We start from the raw sequence: 13,358 nt of genomic DNA on the forward strand, positions 1-13,358 counted from the left end.
GGAAGCAAGGGTGGATGATTTCTATGCCATCTTGCGGAAGCGATCGGCCTCGTTGAGGCGTAGATTTTGGGACAGTCCCAATATCATTTTAAACACTCTAGCAGAGAAACATGATGGATACTTTTTACAACACTGGGCGGGTGTACATGTAGTAGTGGAATTTATGCCCTACCATAAGAGCCCTTAGTTTTAAAATATTGTTAATTATGTGTATACTAACACAAATTTAAGTTATTTTTTAATAAATTTTCTTTATTATTATCATTTATGAAATAATTTCTCATACTTATCTCAAAATTACTGAATTTGTTACAGTTTGGAATTGAGATATCGATATCATAATGTCTATAACTATAATGTATAGCTTCATTTATGTACATTTACACAACTCACAATATTTGATACATTAATTTGGATTGGATTACTGTCTATGGAAGGCTTAACATCTATCTCGTATTCGCTATCCGGCGCCATGCTGGTTAAGTTGAGTTGCTGCTGTGGACATCTGGAGCCCGGCTGCTCTGTCTCCTCTTCAACATGGAGCTCGTGGAGATAAGTCAAACACTGCCTTTTAAATTTCCTCTGGTTTGATGGAGTAAGTCCCTGTCAAATTAGAATAAACATTATGAAAGCAGACATAAATCTATAATAAAATTTTCGTTGTTTTATGACAATAAGGGACGAGACGAGCAGGACGTTAAGCTGATGGTAATTGATACGCCATGCTCATTACAATGCAGTGCCGCTTAGCATTCTTGAAAACCCCAAAAATTCTCAGCGCCACTATAATTGCGCTCGTCACCTTCAGACATAAGATTTGCCTAGTAATTTCACTCGCTGCGGCGCCCTTCAGACCGAAACACAATAATGCTTACAGAGTACTAATTCACGGCAGAAAAATGTGCCGTTGTGGTACCCATAATCTAGCCGGCATCCTCTACGAAGAAGCCGGCCTCTCAAATCGATCAGGTTATTATGACAGATTAAATCATTTTAAGTATTTAGTTTTCTCTATACAACAAGTATACAACAGACGGAAGTTTTTGGAACTTTGCGGCCTTTTTAAAATTACACACGGATCCTTAGAGCCTAACTTAATATCTTACTTAAATTTCTCCATTCCAAGATGTTTTCCAAGACAACCGATTAATAAAATATTTTCAAATAGTTACTCTAGAGCGAATGTGAAACAATACGGTCCTTTTAATACAATATCTACAACATATAACGATCTTCACAGTGACATTTTTCACGACACGTCATTTAAAAAAAAAAGTTTTAGAAAAAAATCACGACCATGATTGATCATAGTTTGTATTAGATAGTTAACCATTTATTAAATCTTACTCCTATTTTTGTAATTTCACACTTATCACATTATAATTTTTTACATTGTAAATTTTCTAGAATTAAGATTAAAGTTACGAATTTTTTTCTTTTTTAAAATGTTGAATGTACTTAATTATAATAACCATCGTAGAATTAGTATGTAAATGCAAATCAATTGTTAATGTTAAGTTGAGTTAAGTTGGTACATCTAATAAAATAGACAATAAATGCTCAAAGTTGCCTCTTACGACCCTCTTGGGCGTGGCACTTCCTTATTTACTTCTTACTTCTTTTTATGCCCTGGGATGCACAGAGTAACATATGCATGATGAATGAGACTAGAACGTACTAGATAATCGCTGTGAAGACTTCGGAAGAATTGGAAGAATGAAGAGTTCTCTTCTGGTGCGAAGTCGTGTGGACTGTCAGCGGTTCGGTGAGGTGAGCCGGGGCTGGTGTCGCCGGGGGGTGGGGATACAGGAGTGTACCAGTGACAGTGGCCCGGGACGTAAGGCTTCACGTCGATGAACTCCGTGCTATCCGGGCTCGGCCTGGAAATGAAAATACCACGTTCGGTTCAACAACAGAGGAAATAGTTAATTATGATAAAAGTACATATTATACAAAGAACAATAGTTGCAAATGTGAGTGAGGCTCAACTGTTCTGAAGTGATGGTAAAATCTTTGACATTCTTATGTGTCATTTTGACCTTGACTTTGACTATGTGAATATCTTCTACCCATTAATCTTATATCGATTATATGTTTCACCAAAATTTAACCTAGGGAAATTATACAGTACTATACGACTGTATATTATAATAAACTGAAACACGAGACCTATGTAAACTCAACTGTCAAGTTAACGTATTATCCGAACAAATAAAATATTTTAACAAAAAAACAACCGACTTCAAAAACACTATTCCAAAACAGTAGATATAATATGCACTAAAAAGTATAAAAATAATTGCGTATTTTTATACAATCTAATTAATTAATAGTGTTTTTGAAGTCGGTTATTTTTTTGTTAAAATATTTTTATTTTTTGATTTTTAGTGAATTTGAAGTACACTAACAATTTATCTAAATATGTGTAGATTGAGAGTTGACTAAGAATTGAAGAAATCCGTTACTTTGTCATGGATACCGTAATCAGAACCTAACCAAACTCTTACCAAAATATCTTTGAAGTGCATCCTTTCCAATAAAAAAAGAATCATCGAAATCGGTTGGCGCGATATTGAGTTATTCGTAAATTTATCATCCACTTTTCTATACGTATGTATAGCAAATTTAAGACTTTTATGGTTTTCTCATGGATGACATTGTCAGATCTGGACTAAATTACAATGGGACCACACGGGAAGCATTCAAATAAAAAGAATTATCAAAATCGGTTCACCCAGTCGAAAGTTTTGAGGTAATAAACATAAAAAAAATACTGACGTATTGAGAACCTCCTCCATTTTTGAAGTCGGTTAAAAAGAATACGTAACGCTAGTGAGCAATTATATCAAACTGTCTATTTTACTTAATGAACCTAACATTACATATTCATTCGTTCAACGTCATAGAGTACCTTTGCGAGGGTTAGATATCTATTGACTGATGTGGTGAAATGAAATTGAAGTTAACAATCGAATAGATCGACACAGTAAAGTTATACTGAGATAGCTCTAGTGTAAATTCAGTTTTGATGAAATTGGGCCTCAAGGCCTCATCTCAAGAAGTCGCCAAAAAGCGCATAATTGAAACCATTTCGCGACAATTTATGTAAAGTTTATATTATTACAAAAAATATATATCTACACAATATGAGACGAAAATTCATTTTTTCATTACATTTCTATTTTTTATAGACAGTGCGAAAAAAAAATCACCAAATTACCCTAACTTTTACAGTTGGAGCCATGCTAATTATTCAATCTTATATTTTTTTTTATACAAATTGTATACCAATACTATTTAACATGACATAGTTTTAAAAAAAAATTGTATTATGTTTGTAATAAATTAAAAACGCTTCCATAGTTTTAATTCAGAATTAGAAGCGTTTTTAATTTATTAAACTATGGCGATCTTGTGCGAGAGAGGTAACCTAGCTTCGCTCGATTACACAAGGCCGTTGGCTCGGACCCCAGCCTTAATGATATTGCTTTTCTTTTCTTTACAGTCATACTAATGCTCAGGTACAATTTTTTATTACGATATTTCGAAGACCTCGAAGACCAAATGGATATTGAGAGGGAACGCAGGGGACTGGCAGTGAGGAGTAATATGCTGGCTCGCAGGTTTGCTCGATGTCGCAGTGAGGTAAAGATAACGCTTTTCAAAGCATATTGTCAAACCTTCTATACGAGCAGCCTGTGGGTCAGATATACACAAAGAACGCTTAGTGCCTTTCACGTTCAGTACAACAATGGTTTCAGGTTGATGTTGGGGCTGCCCCGCTTTTGCAGTGCTTCAGCAATGTTCGCCGATGCGAGGGTGGACGGCTTCTATGCCATCCAACGCAAAAGAACCGCGTCATTGCTGAGGAGATTGCGGAGTAGCCCTAACATCATTCTGCAAACCATTATGATGCGCCAATTATAAAGGCATTTATGCGGCTTCATGTGCCTGTTTAGTTATAATTATACTAACATAATTTAGGACATTTTTACTAACAATTATTATGGATTTTTTTTTTCGAATTAAATTTTATTATTATTAATTATTTTCTTTTGAATTGTGATTATGACATATCTTAAATTTTAAACTGTAATTTTATCTGTAATAATTAATATCAAATTAAACTCAACAGTTTTATGTAATTTAAGTTAAGATTGTTTGTATATCTATGGGTAATGCCCGAAAATAAATGATTTATTATTATTATTTTATTATTTATATTGATATAACGCTAAATATACGAGTAGGTAACAAGAGCTTCTCACCTGGTTTCATTCACCACTGGGACGGACAGTATCCGGAGTCGAGGAGTCTCGGCCGCGCACGAGGATTCCGGCGACGTCTCTACTGCCTCTGTCTCTTCCTTTTTAAGTTTTCTTTTTCTGTAAGTACAAATAATAAATATATACAGCTGCAGTTACAATATAAAATATACTAGTTATGTGGCTGGAGTTTAAATAAATCAGTCCAGTTAGCGTTAATATTCTAAGCCAGTTAGTTTACAACCTCACCACGTGTTTTATTATATAAATGACAATAACATATTAAAGTTATTTAAAATATATAACTTAACGTCGCTTAGTGAAACTGTTTTATTATGGAAGAGGATTATCCTGGTCACCTGGTAGTAAGTGATCATCGCAGCTTATAGTCCATTATAACAGCAGAGGAATCACAAGAGCGTCGCCGGCCTTATAAAGGTGGAATAAACGTACATATTAAGGCGACACTAAATGCCAGCGACCTTGAGCGATATGAGTTCACGGCTGCCGGCCCGCCATCTATATAACAAAGCCAATATTTTCAAAATTCTTGGGTGGGAAACAGTTTATATGCTTACAATCCTCGTTATTCACTACTAATCTGAATAAATGAACCTACACAAAAAAGTACAAGCTATAAAAATGCGTCACGCTATGCCAAAAAACTTGTTTAACTTCAAAGAAAAGTGGTAGTTCAAAAAGGCTCGTCAGTGTTAACTATAACCAACAGCAAGCATTAGCAACCTACAAATAAGACTTAAGGATATGTGTAACAGGATTATGTAGTGTTCATATTTCGAAATGCTATATTTTCACCACAAAACTTGTCTAAAAACACCATGTTTGCGTGTTTTCTGCTTACTCTTCGCCTTAATTCAAAAACCGAAAACACATTAGTACGTGGCGGGCGAGGAACAAACCGGGGGCTCCGTGGTGAGATTCAACGATTAAGCCCTAGATAATTATTTTATACGTCTCTAAATGACGTATGAATGATCTCAGAGTTTAAACTGTTGCGTCACGGCGCCAAATGAACCATTAAAGCCGTAAAACTACTATGTAACTTTATAAATTTAAAATATGTGAGTATATGGTTAAAGTTTTAAACATTAATCACGCGTTCTCAAAACAGAGAGATATCGAATCGCACTACTACACTGACACAGCTCAAACACATACACGTACTGAAGGTTAATTGCGGGAATAAAATGAATTTAATACTTTAGCAAGTTTGAATTTTGTTCACGGATTACTTCATGTTTTTTTACAATTTATGTAAATATTTGTATTGTTTTGAGTTGACCACAACCCATATGCTGAATCCGTACCATATGATAGGTATTTTAAAATTTAGCATTACAGTTGTATTTATTAGTATAGTTATTTATTATATAATCTGACTGCGATTCAAAAGAAATTCATAAATTATAATTATTTATTAATTATGTGCTGGGTATTTTTTTTTCCACCAAATTGTATATAACTGGCAAATAAATATATGGCAAATAACTGTATTATGAGTTCTATAAATTACAGAATTACGAGTATCACAGCCACCTCCGTGATTCTTGTGTAAAATATATTATCTATACTAATAATCTATACTAATATTATAAAGCTGCAGTGTTTGTTTGTTTGTTTGAACGCGCTAATCTCTGGTACTACTGGTCCGATTTGAATGATTCTTTCAGTGTTGGGTAGTCCATTTATCGAGGAAGGCTATAGGCTATGTTTTTTTTTCAAAATTAGGGATCCATAATAAAATTGCTATTTTGTAACACAAGGTGTAAAATCGAAAACCTATTTTTGCGTGCGCTGCAAAAACTATTGACAATAGAACAAAATGATGTACAGGCTATAATTACTTACTTATAAAACTATCGCGTGAATTATACTTTATATGGCAAAACCACGTTTGCCGGGTCAGCTAGTTTATTAATAAAGTTTCACAATAACATTAAACATGTATTTACTACTAGCTGACCCGGCAAACGTTGTTTTGCCATGTAAAGTATAATTCACGCGATAGTTTTATAAATAATAGCCTATGTGTTATTCTGGTGTGTAAGCTATATTATTGTAAAGTTTCATCAAAATCCATTCAGTAGTTTTTGCGTTAAAGAAGTTCAAACATACATCCAGACATACAAACTTTCACATTTATAATATTAATAGGTTATTCAAACACTAACCTCTTTTGTAAGTTAAGTCTATTTGCACGCAAACTTTTACGAGTGCATCTCCCAAACGTTTTCGGCTTTGGCATCTAAAACAACAATTCAAATGTAAAAGACACTATACATCTAATAATTCCCGTAGCAGCTACTGAAGTTGACATTCTGGTCACCTCATTAAGAGATCCATATCGTCGACATCAACTTGGATTTAGATTTTTACCCGATTTTCGTTATTGTAATTAGTTGACCCCGAAAACTATGACAATGACACCCATGAAGAAAAGTTGGTAAATTTCATAGGCGCCATCTTGGATTTCGATTTGGACCTGATGGCTGATTCATTATAATGTTTATCCGAAAACCATGACAATGACACCCACCTATGAAGAAAAGTTGGTTAATTTCATAGGCGCCATCTTAGATTTCAATTTGGACCCCATTTTCGTAATTATTGACCCCGCAAACTATGATAATGTCATCCATGAAGAAAAGTTGGTTAATTTCATAGGCGCCATCTTAGATTTCAATTTGGACCCCATTTTCGTTATTGTTGACCCCGCAAACTATGAAAATGACACCCATGAAGAAAAGATGGTAAATTTCATAGGCACCATCTTGGATTTCGATTTGGACCCCATTTTCGTTATTGTTGACCCAGTAAATTATGAAAATGACATCCATGAAGAAAAGTTGGTAAATTACATAGGTGCCATCTTGGATTTCGATTTGGACCCCATTTTCGTTATTGTTGACGCCGAAAACCATGCAAATAACACCCATGAAGAAATATTGGCTAATTTCTTTGTCGCCATCTTGGATTTCGATTTGGTCCCAATATTCGTTATTGTTGACCCCGAATGCCATGAAAATGACACCCATGAAGAAAAGTTGGTAAATTTCATAGGCGCCATCTTGGATTTCGATTTTATCCTTATTAAGAGATGAACTTATAAATCCCTAATTCTTAAAATAAAAATATTTTTAGAAAATCTTACCGTGTCAGGTCGCCACCGCGTAGAAAATACGTATAGAATCAAAAACAGTATAGTGAAGCTTATAAAAAATATTAATGTACGTACAGCGATCTTCTCGAGTACGAGCTACTGTTTAGAACCGACACAACGTCCACTCACGACGTCGCCCGAGCGCAGACTGGCGTTTTTTCGATTATCGATAGAACTTTCAACTTACCAATTAAGTACCAGGCAATGCGATAAGAGTAAAAAAATTTAAAAAAACCTTATTACCATACATTAAAACTCATACTTATTAGCAAAATATGTGAATTTTAAGATGATTTGTTTTTATTCTTTTCTGACACTATTTAATATTTATATAACATAAATAATCATAAACAATTCACGACTATTATTCACGTGTTTTTGAAAATATTATATATGCGTTCCTTACGTATTTTTATTAAAAAAAAAATGTAAAAAAAATAAAAATGTAAGTAAAAAAAGCAGAAAATAGATCCTTAATGAAGCCATAATCATCAATTTTGTGTGAAGAGGTAACGGATAATCGATCGTTTACGACATGAAATATCACAATTTCAAACCAATAATTTATCGCTATTTGGAGATAAGGAAGTAATCTATTTGTGGCAATGTTTAGTTTTGTTTTTGTCGGATTTGCAAATGCGTCCTTAAATTAAAAATTTTAATTAACACCTTCCACATACAAAGCTGTGGAAAGAGCTTCATTGTGCGGTGTTCGACATGGGTACCTTCAAAAAAATCGTGTACAACTTTCAATAGGCCAGCAACGCTCCTGTAATTCCTCTGGTGTTGCAAAAGAACTTGATCACTTAACATCAGGTGATTTTTAAGGCTCCTTTGCCCTCCTCTTCCACAAAAAGAAATTGTGCGCCTTAGACACAACTGAAGTAAAATTTCTTTAGCTCGATTTATAAGTATAATATATGTATACCTACATATATTATACATATATATGTATAATATATGTACCTACCTACATAAACAACCCTTCATTTTATTTATTTAACTAAGGGACGAGACGAACAGGACGTTCAACTGATGGTTATTGATACGCCCCGCCTTTGCACAGGATGCCGGCTAGATTATGGGTACCACAACGGCGTCTATTTCTGCCGTGAAACAGTAATGTATAAACATTACTGTGTTTTGGTCTGAAGGGCGCCGTAGCTAGTGAAATTACTGGGCAAATGAGACTTAACATCTTATGTCTCAAGGTGACGAGCGCAATTGTGGTGCCGTTCAGATTTTTTGGGTTTTTCAAGAATCCTGAGCGGCATTGCATTGTTATGGGCAGGGCGTATCAATTACCATCAGCTGAACGACCTGCTCATCTCATCCCTTATTATCATAAAAATAAAATATATTTACAATTTTCTTCTCTCCCTGTATTCTCGCATGCGTTGAGCTGCGGTTTTTGCCTGTTTCTTTGACGACCCACTAACGGCTCGCTTCTTCTCTCTCCATCGCCGTGTTGCTTCGGCAGACTTTGCTCTTTTTTCTATTATACTTAGTTCTAAGGGCTTAGGGACATGATTGTCTTCTGATGGATCAGCATTTTGAATATTTTCTATTGCAATTTCAACTCTTGCATCTGGTTCCTTCTGTTGCTTAATTTGTTGTTTAAGGAGTGCTTTTCGTGCTCTGAATTCTCGACCTCGTTCTGCAGATGTTTTTGGCACTTTATTGAACCTATAATTTCATCATTTTTGTTTTATAAATTAATTATAAAAAAAAAATAGTTATTTTTTTGTTTTTCAAATAAATTATAAATCCTATTTCAAAAATTAGCGGAAGAAAAGTGTAGAAACGCGAGGCCGGATGATGAATACGGATGAGTAACAAGGAGAAAGAAGTAGAAAGACCAGTGGGAGGCTCCTTTGCACGGGATGCCGGCTAGATTATGGGTACCACAACGGCGCCTATTTCTGCCGTGAAGCAGTAATATGTAAGCATTACTGTGTTTCGGTTTGAAGGGCGCCGTAGCTCGTAAAATTACTGGGCAAATGACACTTAACATCTTATGTCTCAAGGTGACGAGCGCATTTGGAGTGCCGCTCAGAATTTTTGGGTTTTTCAAGGCACTGCATTGTAATGGGCAGAGCGTATCAATTACCATCAGCTGTTCGTCTCGTCCCTTATTTTCATAAAAAAAGAGAGAGAAGAAAAGGACGGAAAATCAAACGCACCCAATGTCGGGAATAGGGGCCCAGTAGAATGCCGCGTATTAGTAGAGGGAGAAAATAGGCAAGCATAAAGGCATAAAAGACATTTATTTTCTCAAAATTGATTCCTTTAGAATTCTTTTTGGTGTCATTTCTAATAACTACCAGACACTACTACCGCTTCGGAAACAAATGAAGCTCTGAGAGAGAAGAAGCGGCGCAAGAAACTCTCCCAGCATTCTTTTTTTGCGCTCTTTTCAATAAAAATATACAATATTGTACAGTCATTTCTATCGCTATAAAATAATCAAAATCTAGTCCCAGGAACGCTAGGAATGGAACGCTGCATATGACGCTTCGATGCCAGCAACTTGTTAAAATTACGCACTCACCTTCGTGAATCGTTATCAGTTGATTGGGTTTCACTCAGATTCAAATCTTGGCTTGAATATGTTGTTACACACTTTTTATGCACAATTTCAGCACGTAATTTCTTCTTAGTTGATGGTTCTGTAGCACCGCTTTCATACTCATAGGCTGTGTCACTTCTCGCCATAATTTACTACAGCTATACACCCAAAAATTCACAAAATATAAACTTTAAAATGAATTTTTACAATTTTATTCACTTTAAACGTATTGAAACACAATATTAACTAAACAAATTGTTCAAGAACGAAATGAAATTACGAGATAATCAGGAAATCACCGTTCGCGTAACCCTAGCAAACTCGCAAACGTACTGACTGAGATATTATATATTTCATGTTACTAGCTATGAGGGGAAGAGAGAAAGAAAATGCGCGCGCAGTGCTCTCTTTTGCTACTACAGTGTGATACAGACACTATGCCTGCACTGTGTCTAGTGATACAAAACGTAACTGGCTATGAGAGAAAGAGAGAAACAGAGTGTATACTCGTACCTCTCTCTCTAACCCCTACATTTATAAGCGAAACGAAACTCTCTTACCTTCACTAACTTATATCGCCCTCTCAACTTCCGTTCGCCTCGCGCGATCACACTTTTCTACCGTTTTCGTCACGCATTCACCAGCACACTACCCAAGTCATTCGTGCGTAAAGGAGTTTTACTTCAACTAAGGTAATATACTTCGCTTGTTATAGTAAACTAACAACCGTGATAGTTTAATGTTTACGTATTAACTTGTATGCGAATTAATACATCTACTTCATTCGTTATATTTTTGATTTTTTTTTATGACTTCTTTTCTTCTTACACATGTAATCAATGGGAGGCGCCTTTGCACACGATGCCGGCTAGATTATGGGTACCACAACGGCGCCTATTTCTGCCGTGAAGCAGTAACGTGTAAGCATTACTGTGTATCGGTCTGAAGCGCGCCGTAGCTAGTGAAATTACTGGGCAAAGGAGACTTAACATCTTATATCTCAAGGTGACGAGCGCAGTTGTAGTGCCGCTCAGAATTTTTATGGTTTTTCAAGAATCCTGAGTGGCACCTCATTGTAATGGGCAAAGCGTATCAATTACCATCAGCTGAACTTCCTGCACGTCTCGACCCTTTTTTTTTAACGTTTGTGTAGGTAACTATGGTATCTCAAATTACATACATTGTATAAATTAATATATTGTATGTTATATAAAATGCTGAAATTGTAAATAGATTCTTTTATTGAAGAGGAGGCCAAACAATAAGTTTGTTCGACAACCGAAAAACATTAGTACGTGACGGGCGAGGATCGAACCGGTGGCTCCGTAGTGAGAGTCAACGCTGCAACCTATTGCGCCACCGACGCTTAAAAAGAGTAAAATTAAAAACAGTGACAATGAGTTTCTTGCCACTTCTTCTCATTAAAGCTTAGCTTTCATGAAGTGGTGGTAAACTTTGACATTCAGAAGTGTCATTTTGACCTGTGTGAATAAATGATTTTACCTTTGTCGTCTTAACAGCCATACTAATGCACGGGTACAATTTTTTTTATCGATTGCAAATATAATGCTAATAGCCCTAACATGGTATTGGTCTTTCTTACGGCCGGACAATCGGACGTTGAGGTCATTTATCAATAGAAGCACGCAGTCTTTCCGTGGGAAAATTCTTCACTGCCAATCGTACCTACGGATTGTTTTAGGGTCTCCAAATTATGAAGGCGTTTAGAGCAAACCGTACTCTCTAAAACTGACCATAAACCATAAATCCAGCGGATTAAGATCGGACTAGACGACGGCCAGTCTTCAGCTCTGATAAAGTCTGAAACGTTCGTTTCCAACCAAGACTGCGGCGCCCAGTCTTGCTGGAAGGAATATTCTTGGTTGTTGATCATGGTGTTGTTAAGGGACTTCACTACCTTCCCAAGAATGGTATCTTGATACACTTGTGCTGATTTCTTGATACCTTGTTCACAAAAGTATGGCTTAGTCAATCCTTCATAACTAATACCCTACCAAACCATCACTGTCATCAGTCGGATAGTGACCACGTTGCACTCTGTCGACTAATTAGGAAGCTTCCTTAGAGCTTTCAGCATAAATACGGTCATTTTGTTTGTTAAAATGTTGCTCAATTGTAAAAAAATACTCATCCGTAAACAATTTTTTTCTGTGACCTCCCTTTGCGTACCGTTTTGTAGTTGTTTCGATTTTACGACCCCATTCTTTTTTAAATTATCAGTTAAGAATGACCAGTAAGTACGTCTCTTTTGGGCTGCAAGTCCTAAGTCATCTTTTTAAATACGCGACATGGTTCTAGGTGTTATCTTCATCTCCCGAGATAACACACGACAACACATTTCTTTGATATTTAGTTGATAGTTTTTTTTATTTGTATTTTATTGTTTATTATACTATCCATAGACTACCTAATATGTAATAGCCCTAATTTAAAATTGTTCTTTCTTTTAGTGTTTTTGAAATTAAAAACTAACATATAATAATAATATTGACACACTTTTTACACAAATTATCTTGCCCCAAATTAAGCATATATGGCTTGTGTTTTGGGTTACAAGACAATGATATATTAAATACAATATACTTTCTTGAACATACATAAATTCATATAAACATACATAAATACATTTAAGCATTCCATGACTGGGAAACAAACATCCATATTCATCATATAAATGCTTGCACCTACCAGAATTCGAACCCGGGACCTCTAGCTTAGTAGGTAGGATCGCTAACGACTCGGCTATACAGGTCGTCTATAACATATTATGCTTAAGATAAGGTTTATATAGCTTCAGTGTTTGTAATTATTATATTTTAATCTAAGTACATACTATTTTATAATATTAGGTTAAAACTTATAGTACTTACTGTTTTTTTCTTACCCATATTCGCCTTTTCTTCATCAATTCTTCTTCAATCAAATCTGTCAGCTCGTCAAGTAATAACGCACAAAGATGTTTAGAACTTAGATTATTTACACGTCTTGATAGACTATGACAGCTGTGAAAACGTCGAATAAAATTGAATTAAGAACCTATTTTGAGCAATTCGCGCACACAAACACGACGTCTCATACAAATTGCAAGTGTAAGACGTAGCTTGTCACGCACACTAAACTAATATTCCTGGCCTGATTTTATCGGTTGTATAACAGCAAGAAACTCTATATAGATGCATAAATTATACAAGGCTTAGAAAATGGTTTCAATTTTTTTTTTTTGTGAAACACTCATTTTTTAAGGTTACAAACGTGTAGTAAATAGTCACCAAAGTAAGGGATGCTATCCAGTGCCGGAATCTATTGATGCTAGCGCCAGCTA

At 35.4% G+C, this 13,358-nt stretch overlaps 1 protein-coding gene across 4 annotated transcripts; it reads right to left on the reverse strand.

The window, feature by feature from the left end:
• Positions 1 to 336: 336 nt before the first annotated feature.
• Positions 337 to 13,338, reverse strand: LOC126965310 (uncharacterized). 4 transcript variants are annotated; one of them, XM_050808848.1, is made up of 7 exons: positions 13,306 to 13,338; positions 12,907 to 13,038; positions 9,998 to 10,173; positions 8,812 to 9,132; positions 4,269 to 4,385; positions 1,679 to 1,880; positions 337 to 603 (listed from the first exon to the last, which is right to left on the reverse strand). In XM_050808848.1, the coding sequence occupies exons 3-7, from the start codon at positions 10,159 to 10,161 to the stop codon at positions 367 to 369; spliced, it is 1,041 nt and encodes a 346-aa protein (XP_050664805.1). In that variant the 5' UTR covers positions 10,162 to 10,173; positions 12,907 to 13,038; positions 13,306 to 13,338; the 3' UTR covers positions 337 to 366. The 4 variants fall into 4 exon arrangements, 1 of the variants encoding a protein (XP_050664805.1); XR_007729515.1 differs by lacking the exons at positions 12,907 to 13,038; positions 13,306 to 13,338 and adding an exon at positions 6,458 to 6,531 and having other exon boundaries at positions 9,998 to 10,454; XR_007729516.1 differs by lacking the exons at positions 8,812 to 9,132; positions 9,998 to 10,173; positions 12,907 to 13,038; positions 13,306 to 13,338 and adding exons at positions 6,458 to 6,531; positions 7,522 to 7,590.
• Between the last annotated feature and the right edge of the window lie 20 nt (positions 13,339 to 13,358).

The sequence above is a fragment of the Leptidea sinapis genome, chromosome 7 (assembly GCF_905404315.1).
Source record: "Leptidea sinapis chromosome 7, ilLepSina1.1, whole genome shotgun sequence".
Classification (NCBI taxonomy): domain Eukaryota; kingdom Metazoa; phylum Arthropoda; class Insecta; order Lepidoptera; family Pieridae; genus Leptidea; species Leptidea sinapis.